This window comes from Lepus europaeus, chromosome 20, assembly GCF_033115175.1.
Source record: "Lepus europaeus isolate LE1 chromosome 20, mLepTim1.pri, whole genome shotgun sequence".
In the NCBI taxonomy this organism is placed as follows: Eukaryota; Metazoa; Chordata; class Mammalia; order Lagomorpha; family Leporidae; genus Lepus; species Lepus europaeus.
This window is the reverse complement of record NC_084846.1, coordinates 10,791,090-10,811,930: the sequence shown is the minus strand read 5'-3', so window position 1 is coordinate 10,811,930 and position 20,841 is coordinate 10,791,090. Positions and strand designations below refer to the sequence as shown.

General features: G+C 41.6%; 1 protein-coding gene across 1 annotated transcript; it reads right to left on the bottom strand.

The window, feature by feature from the left end:
* Positions 1–507: 507 nt before the first annotated feature.
* LOC133749287 (olfactory receptor 7A17-like) lies at positions 508–1,476 on the bottom strand. Its single transcript, XM_062178493.1, has one exon. It carries the CDS (start codon positions 1,474–1,476, stop codon positions 508–510), a length of 969 nt encoding a protein of 322 aa, XP_062034477.1.
* Positions 1,477–20,841: the final 19,365 nt, after the last annotated feature.

The window sequence follows — 20,841 nt, the reverse complement described above, 5'->3', positions numbered from 1 at the left end:
GTAGCATCTGTGAAAAATCAGATGAAATAAAGTTTTTAGTAAACGGAGTAACAAACTGTAAACAAATTTTTTAAACTTTTATTTAATAAATATAAATTGTCAAAGTACAGCTTTTGCATTACAGTGGCTTTTTCACCCCATAACTTCCCTCCCACCCACAACCTCCCATCTCCCACTCCCTCTCCCATTCCATTCACATCAAGATTCATTTTCAATTCTCTTTATATACGGAAGATCCATTTAGTATATATTAAGTAAAGATTTCAACAATTTGAACCCACACAGAAACACAAAGTGTAAAGTACTGTTTGAGTACTAGTTATAGCATTAATTTACATTGTACAACACATTAAGGACAGAGATCCTACATGGGGAGTAAGTGTACAGTGACAAAAGTTTAAGCCAAAGAAAGAGAAAGCCATGGGAAAGTAGAAATGAGATGAGTTCCAATTCTACAAATCTGATCAAGAATCACAGATTCTGACCATTAGGGTCAAAACTGTGCACTCATGGGCACTTCATGAACCCCAGAGCCTCAGGCCATTTTATAATTTTCCACTGACAGAGTCTTTTCAGAGCCCTCTTCATGTCTGTGTTCCTCAAACTGTAGATGAAGGGGTTCATCATGGGGGTGACCACCGTGTACATCACCGAGGCTATGGCACTGGCAGCTGAGCTGGGGGCAGCACCAGCGCTGAGATACACACCTGCAATTGTGCAATAAAACAAGGAGATGACAGAGAGGTGAGAGGCACAGGTGGAGAATGCTTTATGCTTCCCCTGAGCTGAAGAGATTGCATGGATGGAGGAGACGACCCTAGAGTAGGAGTAAAGGATACCAGCCAGGGGACCTCCGCCGAACAGCACGACTGTGAGATACATGACCACATCATTAAGGAAGCTGCCAGTACAGGCACTGTGGATCACCTGGTTCAGTTCACAGAAGAAGTGGGGGATTTCCAGGTGTGTGCAGAAGGACAGCTGCAGCACCATTAAACTTTGCAACAAGGCATGCAGGACACTGATGACCCAGCACACCAGGACCAGCTGCACACAGAGCCGGGGGTTCATGATGACTGTGTAGTGCAGGGGGTGACAGATGGCTACAAACCTGTCATAGGCCATCACAGCCAGGAGAAGGTCATCTAAGCTGCCGAAGAGCACAAAAAAGTACAACTGGGTGATGCAGCCTGCATAGCTGATTGCTTTGCTCTGTGTCTGGATATTTACCAGCATCTTAGGGACAGTGTTGGAGGTGAAGCAGACGTCCACCAAGGACAGGTTGGAGAGGAAGAAGTACATGGGCGTGTGGAGGTGGGGGTCTGAGAGGATGGCCAGGATGATGAGCAAGTTCCCAGCCACAGTGACCAGGTACATGGAGAGGAAGAGCCCACATATGAGGGGCTGCAGTGCTGGGTCCTCTGAGAATCTCAGGAGAAGGAATCCTGACAGCTGTGTTCCATTGCTTGGTTCCATGTATAGGATGTCACTGCTGGGAAAGAGACAAATACATGACTCAACAGGCGTCACAAGCAGCATTGAGATGCAATCATTCATATTACACAGCTCTAGAGTTAAATCCTGTGTTTGGCATGGATCTTTCCTTTGCCATCAGGAACTCCTGTCCCCTTCTCAATCCTTCCCATAGATGTCATTTATTCTTCAGAATTAGTGAGGACTTCTTTCCTCACCGAGGTTTGCAAATCCAGGTCTGCCCATGGTCAAGACCCTTCCTGGCCATTGGCATGGGGTGATAAATTACAACAGATCTGGCACCTGTACCTGGAAGAAGATAGATCTGAACAAAGGTAAAAACCATACAGGTACCCAATACTGGAAAAAGAAAATCATGTACAGGTTGAGTTTGCTTCTGTAGAATTCCTGAGAGCACACAAGCTTCAAACTTTGTTTTGTTTCTGATTTGAGAATTCTCATAAATATTATAATATATTCTTGATGGCATTGAAATGTCAACACTACTTTTATCTTTGCTTTCTACACATTGCCAAAGTCATTTCCTATCATATTTGAAATGTTTTGTGCTCTCCACAAAATGTGTGAGGCTGGAAACTCTCACAGTGTTGGATTTGGGAGCATTTTGGATGTTGGCATTAAGGGACTTAACCTGGGGCCAGCGCTGCGGCTCAATAGGCTAATCCTCCACCTTGCGGCACCGGCTGTCCCGGTTGCCCCTCTTCCAGGCCAGCTCTCTGCTGTGGCCCAGGAGTGCAGTGGAGGATGGCCCAAGTGCTTGGGCCCTGCACCCCACGGGAGACCAGGAGAAGCACCTGGCTCCTGCCTTTGGATCAGTGTGGTGCACCGGCTGCAGCGCGCCAGCCGCAGCATCCATTGGGGGGTGAACCAATGGCAAAGGAAGACCTTTCTCTCTGTCTCTCTCTCTCTCTCACTGTCCACTCTGCCTGTCAAAAAAAGGGACTTAACCTACAAGGAGGTGAAAGGGGATAGTCTGTGAGCTTTCTAGTGGGTGACCATGTCAGATAACTTCAGAAGAGGACATTGGATGTGGACCTCATGGTAGAGCGGTCTCTGCATTCCCAATGTTGTCTGAAGAGGTGAAGTGCTTCCAGGGGCAACACCAGTGTAAAGAACTGAGGAAGGCACCTATGCCTGAAACTCAGGACTGAAAAGAAAACCAGTGTATGTGGCATAAGGAACTCTGTAGCGGCTTTTGAGATGCAGGCAGAGGATGGAGAGGCAATTGGAGGTCTTCTGTGGAGACTGTGAGGTGCAGAGAACCCTCCCCTCCCTAACTTTATTCAGTTAATGCATTTTGTGGCGAGGTATCCATTGGTGCATTGACACAGATCCACACATCAGCACCGTGTGTGCACTGAGTCCTGTGTCTTCAGTCAAAGAGTCATCTTGGAATCTCTAGGATGAGCCCAGAAACTGCTGCTGTGAGCACAGCTGTCCCTACACATACACACACACACACACACACACCTGGCTGAGTTCATGGAGCCCCACACTCTGCCTCCTCAGCTGTGCCACCTCCATGTCCTTCTAACCCAGCCACACTGATGGGACTAGTGGTATAGCACACAGCTTGCAAAACAGGTGTATCCTTGAGACAAGCACAAGGGACTTTTAAAGAGTTTCTGAAGGTGGATTTCAAAATCAGGTCAATTTTCTGAAAAATAACTGAAATTCATGGCTAGATTTTCCATGGTACACACTTTCCAGAGCTTTGCAAATGCCCCCATATTTAGAATTAGTACACAATAATTCCAATCCATAATCCTTCCCTGTAGATATATGATTAAACTATGCCTTTTGTCCCCAGTTTTTAAGCCTGAAATTGATTGCTGTTTTGTTTTGGCATTGGGTTGCATGTGACAATTGGATATATTTACATGGGACTACAGGGCAGAGGGATACATCACACAGTGAACAAGCAAAACTGTTCATTACTGTGGGGCTGACACTCAGAAATTTCTTTTCTAGCTATTTTGAGCCATGCAATGTGTTATTGTTAACAATCTTCGTGCTACTGTGCAAAATTTTATGTTATCTTCAAGAAATGTGGAGAGGGAGGAAGAGAGAGAGAGAGAGAGAGAGAGAGAGAGAGAGAGAAAGATGTAGACATGAAAGAAGCCAAGACCTAACAATCTCAGGATGTCCCTGGGTAGGGCAGGATCCTAACCTTGGCTGTGTCCCGTTGCTCCTAATGGGACAAAAATTGCAGAGAGAATGCAGTTAACCACAATCATATCCAAGAAACTGAATTATTCAATCCAAAATCACAGCTGCAGGAAAAGGTAGAAGTATTTTAAGAATTAAAATTTAAAAAAATAATAACAATTCCTTGACATCAGTAAGTCACAAATTTACCACAAGTTGGAAAAGCCTTGGAAATAAAAGAATTTCACAGGAATTTTTTTAATATAAAAACAGATGGAAAGAAAGAGTGAGCAGAGCTATGGGTTCATCTTGCATAGAGAGCTGTGCACTAAAATACACTGTAGGAGGTAAAGTGATCTTTAGCCTTATGGTGAAAGACTGCAATCTGAAAGAAGAGAGGGATGGTGCGACAGTCCAGAAACATCTAATCCTACAGGCTCAGAGTAACAAAAAGGAATATCTCATTACAGAAATCACAGGATGGATGGAAAAACAAGTTGGTGACAGGACTATAAAATGTCTTATAAACACTGAGGATTCAGAATCACCTCCTAGACTTAAAATCTATGGGTTTGGGACATGGGATGAATGAATGATAGTCGACATCAGAAAATTTACAAAATGGCATGCCCACTCCACTAAATATATCCACAAGGGTATTTCAAAATGTTTGTGGAAAATGGAACTAAAGATACATTTATTTTGGTGCATATCTTCTCCAGAAGACACACTTTTCTCCATAAATTTTGTAAGATTTCTTGTAGGCATGAATTAAAATTTTTTGCACTCTTGATTTAAAAACTTTGTTGCATCATACATAATCAATCTTGTATTTTGATTCCATTTTATAGACACTTGTCCATACACTCCAATGTAGATAATGAAATCAATAGTAGCAAAAAGGTTGTGACAAAATATCAGTTACCTGTATCAATTTCTATCAATTAAAGTAAAACCCTTTGAGTTTCCTGCAGAAAAAGAAAGCAAAGTGAATGTGCCAGAAACACAGAAAATGGCTGAGAAATCCATGCGTGTAGTCAATGGCACAGGAGAAACTGCAAAGAAGCCCCACTAAGTCACCTTTCTTCACCCAGTGATTAGAAATATTCCATGTGAGCACTCAGTGTGAGAGAAGACACTGAGGTGTGTGTCTCGGGAGCTGCTGCTGCTAGGGAAGTTGTGCATGCCTTTCCCTCATCCTGGCCTTTCTTCTCTGTAGGGAAGTGGTGAAACAACCCTCCTCTTAAAACCCACATTGAGGAAGATGGAGACAGCATAGGAACACATTTCCCTCCTCTAAGCCACTTAAAATCAAAATTTCTTGAACTTAACTATTTTCCTAGAAGCGTTTTATTTCCCCTTCTGTCTTAGATTTTCTTCCCACATCAGCATATCCCCATCAGCAATGCCCCTGCCTTGCACAGCCTAATAGTTACTTCCCTTTCTAGCATTGGGAATGCAAAAAAATCAGTGATGAAGGAGCAAACATCCTAAGCCATCTCTCAGGTCTGGGCTGAGTTTCTTTAGCTCTTAGTTGATGCTAGGCAAAGACTCTGAGCTTCCATTGCCTCAGGACCCTTGCAAAGTGTCTGTCAGGTTCTGGGACTCACCTGCATTAGATCTCTTAGAGGAAGGTCTCTGTGGAAGTCCAGATTCCTCCCTGGATATTGGATGATGAAGATTGGAGCTCTGCCCCACACAAGGCAGCAGGAGGGAGGGGTGCATCTGTGCCTGAGCCAGACCCAAGACTCCAAGAGCAAACACCAGGCTTCTTCTAGAACCAAGTTGTGTAATCCGAGTGTTAGCAGCAGAGGAGAAATTTACCTGCTCATCAGACACCGCCCCGCCCCCCTTACTCTGGCCTGCCAGCATCTGATGTCCCTGGGGAACACTGGGGTCTGGACAAGAAGCAGTTTTCTTGGCAAGTGGTTCCCAAGAGACCATGACAGAATCAGTTGAATCCTCCTTCAATATCCCTGGTGCTAGGCCAAATGTGAACAGCATCCACTTAATTGCTCATCTTAAAGTGTTTGCTGATTATGATAGTTACAGGGAGATGTTAACAACTGCCCAGCTAAGCTAGGCATGTTCTAGGGATTGTCTGATTTAATGTATACCGGAGATTGACCGGCGCCACGACTCAATAGGCTAATCCTCTTCCTGTGGTGCCGGCATCATCAGGTTCTAGTCCCGGTCGGAGCGCTGGATTCTGTCCTGGTTGCTCCTCTTCCAGTCCAGCTCTCTGCTGTGGCCTGGAAGTGCAGTGGAGGATGGCCCAGGTCCTTGGGCCCTGCACCCACATGGGAGACTGGGAAGAAGCACCTGGCTCCTGGCTTCAGATCAGCATGGTGCACTGGCCTCAGCGCACTGGCCACAGAGGCCATTGTGGGGTGAACCAACTGTAAAGGCAGACCTTTCTCTCTGTCTCTCTCTCTCTCTCTCTCACTGTCCACTCTGCCTGTCTCTCTCTCTCTCTCTCTCTCTCTCTCTATATATATATATATATATATATATATATATACATATATATACATATATACACACACACACACACACACACCAGAGACTCTCACATGAGGTCTTAGGGTTAGAATCTTGATCTTGATTGCCCAAAAAGGGCTCAGAGGCACAGATAATCTTCCCACCATGATAAAGCAAGTAATGGATGATGCTTTCACAGGATACTTTCAGGAAGATTCTGGTTCCCAACTGCCGCACCAGTGGAATCAGACATGGTTGTGTGCTTGGGGGCATTTGCAATGTGAAGGATGTTCCTGAACTCCTGTGTCCCACAGGGCAGCAACTGCACCTGTCATTGCTCTTGCACCAAATGTCGAGAGTGAGAGGATGTGAAAGCCGACTTCACACCAGCAATTCCAGAGTCAGTGTGCACACAGTCCACCAGGGACTCAAATGCAAAGCAGCTTCTGATGCAGAAGCTCTCCTTGGTGTTCAGAAACTCTTGCCTTCCTACTGTTGTTTTTTATTTCAGCATATATTTTAGAGATTTATTGATTATTTTGAGAGAGAGAGAGAGAGAGAGAGAGAGAGAGAGAGAGAGAGAAAGAGAATGAGCTAATATCTGTGGCTTCATTCCACACATGCCCCCAACCCTTGGGGACTCAATTCTGGTTTCCCACACAAGTGATGGGAACCCATCTCCTGAGCTATCACCATTGCTTCCTAGAGTCTGCATTACCAGGAAGCCGGAGTGGATGTTGGGACTCAAACACAGCGTCCCAACACAACATGTTGGCATCTTAACCACTACACTAAACTCATCTCACGATATTTTTAGCTTAATTGAAACACAAGAAGTAAATCTTTTATAGTGGATGATGTGACATCTCTTTATTCATACCGATACATATAATCCAATAAGGGTCATCATCATGCCAGACATTTGTCACTTCTTTTTGCTGGGAACATCCAACATCCTCTCATTTCTACTATGTCCCCAGGTGGTGTTGGTGATGTAGGTCCTAGCCTTGATAATGCATTGCAGAGCAAGGTTTTGAGCAACCGTGATGCCACATGTAGGTAATGTAGGAATGTCTCTGCATGAAATTATGAGGAAAATGTGCATCTACTCCCTGTGAACCTATGACACATTTTGGATTTGCCTATTTTACCTAAGTGTCTTGGGTGACATCAAACACTACGCAAATGAAAAACACGGGGCTGGTGCCATGGTGCACAAGGTTAATCCTCTGCCTATGGTGCTGGCATCCCATATGGGCACTGGATTCTAGTCCCAGTCACTTCTCTTCCAGCCCAGCTCTCTGCTGTGGCCTGTGAAGGCAATGGAGGATGGTCTAAGTGCTTGGGCCCCTGCACCTGCATGGAACTCCAGGAGGAGGCACCTGGCTCCTGGCTTCGGATAGACATAGCTCCAGCCATTGCTGCCATTTGGGGCAATGAAAAGAAGATCTTTCTCTCCGTTTCTCTCTCTCTCATTGTCTGTAACTCTACCTGTCAAAAATAATTAATTAATTTAATAAAAGAAAAGGAAAACATAGACTCAGCACAAGAAAAAACTCCTAAAGACATGCTGTTGATCCTCAAAATGTGCACATGCATCGGCTTCCATGGCAGGAGGTGGAGTAGGTCAGGTTATAATTACTAGTGAAGAAAAAGATGATTCTAGAATCTCCAGGAGGGACAACTGTGATCACCATGGTCCTTTGAATGTGGAAGAGGAAGACACAAGAGGTGGACTCAGAGAGAGGCTGGGAGAGGTTGCACTGCTGGCCTTGGAAGATAGGGAAAGGCCAAGAAGCAGGGATAGCACTTGGCCAGCAGGAGCTGGAATAGGAGAGGAAATGGTTTCCCTGTGTTGTCCCAGAAGAAATCCAGGCTCCGTGGATTTGACCTAAAGAGACCCATTCCATGCTTCTGCCCTCCAGACTTGTAAGAGCTACAATGGGTTGAAGTCAAGTCATTAGCTTTGACAGAAATGGTAATACAACATACAAAATGATATAAGCACATTTTCATTTCTATCATGAAATACCTAAGGGTGGGTGCCATAATAAGAAAAAGGTTCCTTCAACTCAGCCGTGGTGTTGAAGGGCATGCAACAGCCTTGACACTGGCAGGAGAACTTCATGGTGCCTGGTGCAGGTCTAACCCAGGCTGTGGGGAGACTTCACAGCCCAGGCCAGGAAGGTTGAGAGAAAATCACTACAGCCACACATAGAATCATGACTGGGACTCAGAGCCATGACCTAGAACTCACAGCTGCCTGCAGAAGCAGAAGCTGAGCTTCAGAACAATTCCCCACAGCTCTGTCCCAGCCTACAGAAAGTTATTTCATTAAACTATTTTGGGGGTCAACATTGTGGTGTAATAAGTTAAGCTGCAGTCCAGGACGCTGACATGCCATATGGGTGCCTTATCAAGACTTGGCTCCTCCACTTCTGATACAGCAACTTGCTAATGCACCTGGGAAAAGCAGCAGGAAATGGCCAAAGTGCTTGGGCCCTGGATGACCATGAGAGAGACCTGGATAGAGCTTCTGGCTCTTGGCTTCGGCCAGACCCAGAGTTGGCAGTTGCATCCATCTGAAGAGTGAACCAGTGGATTGAGGATCTCTCTCTGTCTCTCTCACTCTCTCTCTCTGTAACTCTGAATTTCAAAACAATGATGGCTGATTTTGCACCAAAGGCCAATGTATACAATAACCAGATAGAATAGAACAGAAAGACATCACAAACATATGAGGCATGATTTTGAAGAACCGAAGTGACTCCATTTTAAAACAAGTCCCTGTCGCGGCTTGTACTCCTGAATAAACCTTGCTTTTGCAGTTCAGTGTGATCGACTCTCTGGGGGTCCCTGCAGGGATCTAACGATCTGGGCACAACATATTTTTTGGTGCCCAATATATTTGGGGGCTCGTCCGGGATTGTGATCCCCAAAAAGCCCTGCCAGCAACCTCGACCCCGAAGGTTTGCTCCAGTCGACTGAGTGAGTTCGTTAGTCTATTTGTTCATTGTTTAACTGTGTCTAATTCTGAATCTGTAAATCTGAATCTGTAGCATTGGCCACCATTGCATCTGTATTCTGAATCTGTGGAGGGGCACTGCCCAAGCAGACGTGCTCGTAGGGCAAAACCCGGAGGAAACGGGAGATGTCCCGATTCCTCGTCTGGGACCTGGGAAGGTCCAATCTGTATCTGGGGACCTGGGGAGGTCCAATCTGTATCTGGGGATGAAGAGAAGAAGGAGTGCGGCAGAGTTCTCGTCCCATCTGTAAGGTCTTTGGTTTCCTTCAGACTCCCGGAGGTTCGCCCTCGGAGCAGTTGAGACCTTCTGTAATATGACCATCTGAATCTGTCCGCAGAAATTCTGTATGGGCCCTGTGTTTGTTCATCTTTTTGTTAAGTGGTGTTTGTGTTGTTTCTGTTGACAACTGACTTAACTGGACAGAACATGGGGGCAACTCCATCCTCTCCACTGGTTCTAACTCTTGCACAGTGAAAAAATGTAAAAAAGGTGGCTCATAATAATGTAGATTAAGGGCTAGGTTGGTCTGGCTGTGTGCAGGCCATGGCTGGACAAGGCACCACGCCCCCCCGCCCCCGCACCCTGGAGGCAGTGGCAGCGGCAACTCTGGACACAAGCCGGGCCATTCCCATGGATCGCACAGGCTGCTAAGGGAGTTGCAGCCACCTTCAGGGAGCCTGGCAGGTGCTGCATGTGTGTGTGCACGTGGTGCTCCTGGGGTCGGGGCACAAGGAGGAGACCCCTCTCCTTTTCCCCCGGCATCTCTGTGCTGCGCAGGCTTGCGGCCCCTCCCCCACCTCGCCAGGCCCACCCCTGCGGCTGCAGTTCCACGCAACAGCCCACCAGGGCTAGTGCCTAGCAGCCAACTTAGAACTGGTGGGGACCAGGGAATCCAACTGTTAAAACATCGTGAGGGCCCATGGCGTGTGTTGACACGATGTGATTTCTGCCCAGTGCTCTGGATGTCAAAGTGAAAAAATTCAGTAAAGCGCAGAAAGCCAGTGGGAGCCCTGGGGGGCTGGAGGCGGCATCTGGTAAGCTCTTGCTGGCCCTTAAAAATCCGGGAAAAGGGGTGTAAATCTCTCACGCCTGGCTGTACCCATATCTGCAACAGGTCTCCAAGGTGAACAGCCTCTTGCATGTTAAAACAAAGTAAATGTTAAAAAGAACAATTACAATTGGGTTAATTTCTGTAAAGGAGAGACTCCATGTCTATCGCCAGGCTCTGTTGGCAGGTCTCAAAGCAGAGGTGTTGTGCGCAAGATTGGCGCAAAATTCAAATTTGGCCTTGGAGACTGGCGTGGACTGGGTAACTCTCCACCCCCTTACCCTATCTCAGAATTTGAACTTTATCTTAAAATCAGGTCTGGTCCAAAGTCTACTCTCCCTGTCTTATCAGTGAAACAAATCGGGTATCCCACCCTTCTGATGGTTCTTCTGTTTTATCTCATAAAAGCCAGAAGATATTACTTTGTAACTTGAAATTTGTTTTAACAAATTTCTGGGTGGTCAGTACTCAATAAAACAGTAATAGGTAATTAAAAAACTTGTTTTAGATTAATATAATTTTAATTTTAATTAAATTCAGATAGAGTTAGATAATATCAGCATCTTAAGTCATTTCAGTGTAACTGCTAATTTAAATTGGGTACAGACAAATGAGATAAATGTGTCTAAATGTAAACTTTGGTACTTTCAACACCTTATGTTCTATAAAAGAATTACTTAAATTTGCTATCATGTTTTCATAGATTGTCCATATAAAAATAGTTCAACATCACTTAAAAGAAATTAATGCTGAAATTTAATGTGTTACCTTGTTTAAAAATGTTGTCTTGACAGATAAAAAACACCACAAATATAAAAATAAAATGTTTAAAGTAAGTTAAAGAGGGTGTGTAACAGTCACAAAAAGTTATAAAAATTTTTGGACACAAAAGCTATTACTGATTCTCTGTTAAATCAATAAGTTAAAGTAATATATTTTGTTCTCTTGATGTCTCTGTTAAATTCTAATTGTTCAAAAACAACTGAGTTTTTATTCAGAGCTATGGGTTATTTAAATACATGCTTATTTTCAAACCTTTAAGTAATCACCCTGTAAAATGATCACATTTGGTCTGTATTATGTCATGATATAAAATGGTATTGATACAGATGTCTGAAAATTATAAAGTCCGGTAATCTAGTGTTACTAAACATAATGGTCATCATGGTGAAGGGGCCCCAGAGGACTAAAAAAAGTTAAATGTGCCTTGTAAAATCCTACCGGTACTTTCAAAAATGCTATGTAAAGTAAACAAGTGTCTCTTCTTGGTTAACAAGTTTGTAATTTTAAATATGACAACTTAAGGTCTTTTGTCATCCACAGTTTTGTATATCAGATTTACTGCTCATAAAACTAAAGTGTTGTTGGTTCTGTGTTTAACTTTCCTCCTATAGGTTGCAATGGACTTTTTCCAGCTACATCTATTGTATTCAGTACCTTGGGATGACTCTGTAAACTGATAAAGCCAATACTGTATTGCAGGTACCAACTGGAAAAAAGTAGTTAACTGAGGTTACTAAGATCAGACAGTAATTCAAATCAATTGGTGATTTACAAAAAAGGTTAAAAATTTTAACAACTATCACTGAAATTCCTTTATTGTTCTAATGTATGTGACCCTGTAGTTTGCTGTGAAACTAAATGCATCTATCTAATCAACTCCTCTGTATCATTTATGTATGTTTTTCTTATGTCACTGCTGGACTAAATGTTATGTATACAAGAAAGTTAACTCAGGTGTTCATATTGCTGTAGAGCTTGATTATATTATAATCTGTAACAAAATGTTTCCTGTAAGTTCAAACAGCTAAAGTTAATCAAAAATTCAAAAATTCATATAACCTAAATCTTATAAACTTGCTAAAAAAACTAAAAACATTTTATATACTTATGCTTACATTTGCTGGTTAAACAAGCTACACCATGTTGGGTATTTAAGAAATGTTTCCAAGTACATGTATTCTTAAAATTTATAAAGGACATTGGACCTTCTGGTAGGTGTTTTCCTAACTTGTTGTCTAATAATTAAATCTGCTTGCTAAGTTTTCATTTAATATTAGTCTTAAAATGTTTGTGTATAAAAAGCTGCCCTGCCTTTTTGACCCTGTTGCCATATATGATTATTCCTGTGAGATTACTTAATGACTTGGATTAAAGACTAGTGTAGAAAATTAAAGCTGATGCCAGGCAACACCACATGGAGTAATGTATCTGTTTTGCCTCTGGTGGTGCAAGGTTTTTTAAGCATGACTGGTAGCTGGTAAGATTTTGTAGTGACAAACTGGCAGTACCTTGCATAGCTATTTAAGTAAGGACATAAGTCAGTTCTGTTAAAGGACAACCATGTTCAGGAATCAGAGTAACTCAGTCCAGTTAAATATTCATCAGAAACATGCCTATTACTATAGACTTCTAGTCTAGGCAATGAAAATTAGAGGTGGGACTGAGCACTCCCTTGACTTGCATTCTCTGGTCTGATTTAACAAGAACCAGGAGGAAAAGAGAGCTGCGCATCAGAAGCAATGTAAAGATGGGTGGCATGTCTATTACAGGCAGCTCTGTACAGTGATCTGCCATCAAGGAGACCCAACAGGCCAGTCTACTGCTGTGGCTTTCAATGTGGTAAGCCTGGGCTTCAGTAGAAGTCAACTTGTGAAGAGCCCTGGCAACTCTGTCAGCCAAGAGTTGGATCACTGGAAATGGACCTGCCCTGGAGTCAAAGGACTTCAGGTCAGAGCCACAGATCTTATTGGCTCTAAGCTGAAAAGCCCTTCACTCAGCCCAGTCTCCAAAGTGACCACCACTGTTAAGAGAACAGCCAAGTAGGATCAGTAACATTGCAGACAGAGCTGTAAATTTCCTGTTGGAGATGCCACCTGCCTTTACCTGGCCAGCTGTCCTCCCAGGCCAGCCAAGTAATGAAAGTCAACAGAGTGCCTTCCCCAAGGAGGTTCACACCTCCCTTAAAATGTACCCTATATAAAAAGATAAATAGGTCTAGGCCCCTTAATTACAAAGCTTAAAGCCAACCAGGTTATCATGAAGTCCCTTCTATCAGGTTCTCTTTGCCTCTCAATCAGAAAACTTATTTGTAACTTGGACAACACCTTTCTTGACTCCTCTAATAGCAACTCTGTCCATTGATCTGGACCCCGTTCTGGCCCACTCCTGGGCCTCATTCCTTTGTAATTTTGTTGCTTATTAAAGTCAGTGGTGTACAGACATTCTGTACATATCCCATGGGGGCAGCAGTAGTATCTTTTAAGCAGTATTACTGTAAATAATGTACTTCAAAATGTAAATTACCTTGTTTAAAACTGTGACTTTAACATCTGTGTAATTAGTGCATATGGTATCTACTCTCCATTATCAAGATAATTCATTATTAGGTAAATTTGGCTAGTAGGGAATACAGTTCTGTGAGCAGGGTTTCCTATTAAATATCAACTACTATCTCAGTTACACATAGCAGCAGCAGCTCTGCCTTGTTCAGGAAAAGTAAATACACAAAGTTAAAAAGTTCAAGACATGCTACAAATAACTAGTCATTATTCTGTGTATAAAAGTAGAGCAGAGAGGTGGAGCCAAGATAGCGGAAGAGTGAGGGCGCACACCAGCAGTCCGGGAAAAGATAGTTTAACAAAAGTGGAGTTACAGTACCCTCAGGAAGAGACTCAGAAAAAAAACTGCAGAGGAAACACTTCCAGATCTAGTGGATGTGACACAGAAGACCTACGGGGAGAGCAAGGTGGCCCACTGCCATGGCGAGCCGTGCCGCGGGACCAGAGCCACGAGAGAGGAGCCGCAGGATCGGAGAAATCAGCCAGCCCAGCCACAGAAGCCCAGCAGCAGAATTTGAGCCCCGGCGCTGGAAGGAGAGGTAACCCGAGACATTGGCTGGGAAGGTTAGAGCGTGGTCTGAAGTCACACAGGGGGAAAGTGTACCATGCTGACTGGAGGAGAGAAAAAAAAAGTGAATAAATAGTGGTAATGGGCAAGGTCACTAGCCTCTCTCTCCACTCACCTTAAAAAGACGAGCAAGACAAAGAGCAGGTACCATTTTACATATGTAAAACAAACTCTGTAACCTAGGCAACCTGGTGAGCTGTGTGGAATTTCTTCCCAACTGAGTCTAAAAAAAAGAGAGAGAGAGAGCAAGAGAGCAAGCCAGAGAACAATCTGGGTGAGTCACCTTGGGCACACTCTTAACCCTGAAGAACCAAACAGAGCTCTTTGGCCACACCCAGCAAAGCCTCTAAGGATCCTCCAAAAGCAGGCAGTCCACATACTATAGAGTCATAGTATAATGAGATAAAACACCACAGCGAAGAAAACAAAGAACACCTCCAAGATGCCAAACAAACGTAGAAACCAAGGTAACAAGAGCAAGGAAGACACTATGATGCCCCCAAATGAAAAAGACACCCCAATTCAAGATTATGAAGATGAAGAGATAGAGGAATTGCAAGAAGCGGATCTCAAAAAATTGGTAAGAACATTAAGAAGCTCTCAAAAACAAATTCTTGAACTACAGAAATCCTTGACGGACAAGATAGAAAATCTCTCTCACGAAAATGAAATATTAAGGAAGAATCAAAATGAAATGAAACAATTAGTATAACAAGAAACTGTGATAGTGATGAGAAATCATAATGAAATGAAGAATTCAATAGATCAAATGACAAACACATTAGAGAGCTTTAAAAACAGAATGGGCGAAGCAGAAGAGAGAATATTGGACTTAGAAGACAGAGAACAGGAAAGGAAACAGGCAAACCAAAGAAAAGAAGAGGAAATAAGAAATCTAAAAAATATTGTCGGGAATCTACAGGATACTATTAAAAAACCTAACATTTGGGTTCTAGGAGTTCCTGAAGGCATGGAGAGGGAGAAAGGATTAGAAGGCCTTTTTAGTGAGATCCTAGCAGAAAATTTCCCAGGTCTGGAGAAGAACAGAGGCATCTTAGTACAGGAAGCTTATAGAACCCTTAATAAACATGACAAAAAGAGATCCTCACCACGACACGTTGTAATCAAACTCACCACAGTGAAACATAAAGAAAAGATTCTAAAAGGTGCAACAGAGAAACGTCAGATTACACTCAGGGGTTCTCCAATTAGACTCACAGCAGACTTCTCATCAGAAACCCTACAAGCTAGAAGGGAATGGTGAGACATAGCCCAGGTACTAAGAGAGAAAAACTGCCAGCCCAGAATACTATATCCTGCAAAGCTCTCATTTGTGAATGAAGGTGAAATTAAGACTTTTCATAGCAAACAGAAACTGAAAGAATTTGTTGCCACTCGTCCTGCCCTGCAAAAGATGCTTAAAGATGTGTTACACACAGAAACACAGAAACATGGTCATCAATATGAAAGAAGGTAAACGAAGGAAACCTCACAACAAAAGATCACAGGACGCTCAATTTCTCTTCGGCATAGAATTAAACTCTGATTCTTGTTAAAGCAATATGTTAAAGTAATCTATTATGTTCTCTTGATGTTTGTTAAATTCTAATTGTTGAAAAATGCTGAATTTTTATTAAGGGCTATGGGTTATTTAAACATGTGCTTATTTTAAAAGATTTGAATGATCACCTTGTAACAATGATCAAATTTGGTCTATGTTATGTCATGATTTTAAGGAATCTTATTTCAACCAGATATTTTGGATTTTGAGCCTTCTTGGTGTTCTTGACAGGCATTCAAAAAATCAAAGTTCCAAACAATCTGGACTCTAAAATTTCCAGTAAATCTTGGACTTTGGTTTTCCAGTTTGGGCCCAACTGAAAAAAAATCGAAGGACCTATGTCTCTCATCTTATAGAGACACCAACTAATCAGGCTATTTGGATTATATTAGAAGTGCTGTCAAGATGTGATGTGGTACCAGACTTTAAGTTTCTATAATGGAAAATGCTATTAATACAAATGTTTGAGAATTAAAAAGTCTAATGATCTTGTGTTACTAGACATGATAGTTATCTTAATGAGAAAGCCCCAGAGGCCTAAAAGGTTAAATACTTGTAAAATCCTACAGGTGCTTTCAAAAATACTGTGAAGTAAGCAAGTGCCTCTTGTTGGTTGATGAGTTTATAATTTTAAACATGGCAACTTAAAGTCTTTTGTCATCCACAGTTATATATGATCTGCTGCTCATAAAACTAAAGCGTTGTTGGTTCTGTGTTTAGCTGTCCTCCTATAGTTTCCTATGGACTTTTCCCAGCCACTTCTACTGTATTCAGTACTTTGGGACGGCTCTGTAAACAGATGAAGCCAATAATGTATTAACAGTACCAACTGAGAGAAAGTATGGTTAAGTGAGGTTACTAAAAACAAAAAGCAATTCAAATCTATTGGCAATCTACAAAAAGAGTTAAAGATTTTAAAAGCTATTATTAAAATTGCTAAATTGGTCTATCACGTTATGTTTTATGTTTGTACATATTGTATGTCCACATGGGAAAATTTTATTAAGAATTTTATTTTAATTGGCTTATAGATAAGATTGTCCATAAATTTAAGCTTCTAAAATTAATCAAAGATACATTTTAATTGTGTGACCTGAATCTCTGTATCGTAGTTTTTATACTTGTTGGTAGAAAGAAACTAGAAACATTTTATATGGTTGTGCTTAAGTTTACTGGTTAAACAAACTACACCATGTTAGATATTTAAGAGGTGTTTTCAAATACATGATTCTTAAAATTTGTAGAAGGCATTGGACCTTCTGGTAAATGTTTTCTTAAGTTGTTATCCAATGGTTGAATCTGTTTGCTAAGTATTCATGTGATATTGCTATTGTCAGCAAGCAATCTAGGACTTGCACCCTCATTTCTCTATTCTAAGCCCAACTTGTTCTCTCATTTCTCTATTCTCTTCAAGGTAGGAAACTAATTCTATTATGAAGGAATCTGTAGGATGCACAATTTAATCTTTAGACCTTATAAAAGAGATGGCTAACATTTTTCTGTAATAATATAGCCAAAATAAGAGTTTAAATAATAATCTCATAGCTAGATTCACTTCGCCATCAGCGAAGTAAACAGTAAGTAGAAAAAAAAACCCTCCCTTTCAGACCAAAGGGAAAGCCAGCTAAGTAAGGAAAAGCCTCCCAGGCCAGCTAAGTAATGAAAGTCAACAGAGTGCCTTCCCCTAGGAGGTTCACACCTCCCTTAGGATGTACCCCATGTGAAGAGATAGAACTTACAAGGCCTAAAGCCCAGCAGATTATTATCAAGCCCCTTCTATCAGGTTCTATTTGCCTCTCAATCAGAAAACTTAATTGTAGCTTACACAGCACCTTTCTTAGCTCCTCTAATAATGACTCTGTGTTTTTTTCTAGACCCTGTCTAGCGCACTTGGGCCTCATTCCTTTGTAATTATAACCTCTACTCTACCACCAATGGCTCTACTCCCAACCTGTGTGTACTGATGGTCCTCTTCCCGACTTAATTCTGTATAATTGTCTAGACCTGGTTAATGCCACTCTTAGGATCATTGCTTACTATGCTCACCCTGTCTTTTATGACCTTGTCTTAATATGATCAGAGTCAGCAAACTTGGAAGGCTTCCATAGCCTTGACAACTCATGATGAGAGCCTAGGGTGGTTACTGGCAACATAAACTAGAGCGTCAATTTGCTGGGTCAACAACAGTAGTCACTGTGCACTTGCTCCTCATGTGGGATCTATGTCCTTAATGTGCTGTACATTTTGATTTAATGCTCTAACTAGTACTCAAACAGTATGTCTCACTTTGTGTTTCTGTGTGGGTGCAAACTGTTGAAATCTTTACTTAATATATACTAAATTGATCTTCTGTATATAAAGAGAATTGAAAATGAATCTTGATGTGAATGGAAGGGGAGAAGGAGCATGAGAGGGGAGGGTTGTGGGTGGGAGGGAAGTTATGGGAGGGGGAAACCATTGTAATCCATAAGCTGTGCATTGGAAATTTATATTCATTAAATAAAAGTTAAAAAATAAAAAAGAAGGCCTTTTCAGTGAGATACTAGCAGAAAATTTCCCAGGTTTGGAGAAGGACAGAGACATTTTAGTACAGGAAGCTCATAGAACCCCTAATAAACATGAACAAAAGAGATCCTCACCACAACACATTGTAATTAAAATCACCACAGTGAAACATAAAGAAAAGTTCTTAAAATGTGCGAGAGAAATGTCAGACCACAGAGGATCTCCAATTAGACTCACAGCTGACTTCTCATCAGAAACCCTACAAGCTAGAAGGGAATGGTGAGACATAGCCCAGGTACTACGACAGAAAAACTGCCAGCCCAGAATATTATATCTGGCGAAGCTCTCATTTGTGAATGAAGGTGAAAGAAAGACCTTTCACAGCAAACAGAAATTGAAAGAATTCGTCGCCACTCATCCAGCCCTGCAAAAGATGCTTAAAGTTGTGTTACACACAGAAACACAGAAACATGGTCATCAATATGAAAGAAGGTAAACGAAGGAAACCTCACAGCAAAAGATCACAGGAAACCCCAAAATGGTAGGGCAAAGTTACTACTTATTGATAGTCACATTAAATGTTAAAGGCCTGAACAATCCAGTTAAAAGACACCGATTGGCTGATTGGGTTAACTAACAAAACCCATCTATTTGCTGCTTACAAGAAACACATCTTTCTAACAAAGATGCACACAGACTGAAAGTGAAAGGCTGGAAAAAGATATACCATACCAACAGAAATGAAAAAAAAAAGCGGGCATAGCTATCTTAATATCAGATAACATAAATATTACCACAAAAACTATTAGGAGAGACAAAGAGTGGCACTATATATGATTAATGGATCCATTCAACAGGAAGATATAATGATTATCAATGTATATGCACCTAATTACAGGGCACCAGTTTATTTAAAAGACTTGTTAAAGGACTTAAAGGGAGACTTAGTCCCCAATACAATAGTACTGGGGGACTTCAATACTCCACTCTCAGAGATAGACAGATCAACAGGATAGAAGATCAACAAGGAGACAGTAGATTTAAATGACACTATAGCTCAAATGGATCTAACAGATATCTACAGAACTTTTAATCCTACACAGAAAGCATTTACATTCTTCTCAGCAGTACATGGAACCTTCTCTAGGATTGACCACATACTAGGCCATAAAGCAAGTCTCAGCAAATTCAAAAGAATTAGAATCAGACCATGCAGCTTCTCAGACCACAAAGGAATGAAATTGGAAATTAGCAACTCGGGAACCCCTAGAGCACGTGCAAACACATGGAGACTGAATAACATGCTCCTGAATGAACAAGGGGTCATAGAAGAAATTAAAAGAGAAATCAAAAATTTTCTGGAAGTAAATGAGTATAACAGCACATAATACGAAAACCTATGGGATACAGCAAAAGCAGTGTTAAGAGGAAAGTTTATATCAATAGGTGCCTACATCAAGAAATTGGAAAGGAACCAAATAGATGAGCTTTCAGTTCATCGCAAGGATCTAGAAAATCAGCAGCAAACCAGACCCAAAGCTAGCAGGAGAAGAGAAATAATTAAAATCAGAGAAGAAATCAACAGGATTGAATAAAAAAAAAACATTACAAAATATCCGCCAAATGAGGAGCTGGTTTTTTGAAAAAATAAACAAAATTGACACCCCATTGGCCCAACTAACTAAAAAAAGAAAAGACTCAAATCAATGCAATCAGAGATGAAAAAGGAAATGTAACAATAGACACCACAGAAATAAAAACAATCATCAGAAATTACTACAAGGGCTTGTATGCCAGCAAACAGGGAAATCTATCAGAAATGGATAGATTCCTGGACACATACAACCTACCTAAATTGAACCAGGAAGACATAGAAAACCTAAACAGACACATAACTGACACAGAAATTGAAACAGTAATACAGGCCCTCCCAACAAAGAAAAGCCCAGGACCAGATAGATTCACTGCTGAATTCTACCAGACATTTAAAGAAGAATTAATTCCAATTCTCCTCAAACTATTCAGAGCAATTGAAAAAGCGGGAATCCTCCCAAATTCTTTCTATGAAGCCAGCATCACCTTAATTCCTAAGCCGGAAAAAGATGCAGCATTGAAAGAAAATTACAGACCAATATCCCTGATGAACATAGATGCAAAAATCCGCAATAAAATACTGGCCAATAGAATGCAACATCACATTAGAAAGATCATCCACCCAAACCAAGTGGGATTTATCCCTGGTATGCAGGGATGGTTCAACATTTGCAAAACAATCAACGTGACACACCACATTAACAGACTGCAGAAGAAAAACCATATGATTCTCTCAATAGACGCAGAGAAAGCATTTGATAAAATACAACACCATTTCATGTGAAAACCCTAAGTAAACTGGGTATAGAAGGAACATTCCTCAACACAATTAAAGCAATTTATGACAAACCCACGGCAAGTATCCTATTGAATGGGGAAAAGTTAGAAGCATTTCCGCTGAGATCTGGTACCAGATAGGGATGCCCACTCTCACCACTGCTCTTCAATATAGTTCTGGAAGTCTTAGCCGGAGCTATTAGGCAAGAAAAAGAAATTAAAGGGATACAATTTGGGAAGGAAGAACTCAAACTATCCCTCTTTGCAGACGATACGATTCTTTATTTAGGGGACCCAAA

Excerpts from the sequence above, each read along its gene's own strand:
- LOC133749287 (XM_062178493.1), bottom strand. The coding sequence starts at position 1,476 with ATGGAACCAAGCAATGGAACACAGCTGTCAGGATTCCTTCTCCTGAGA.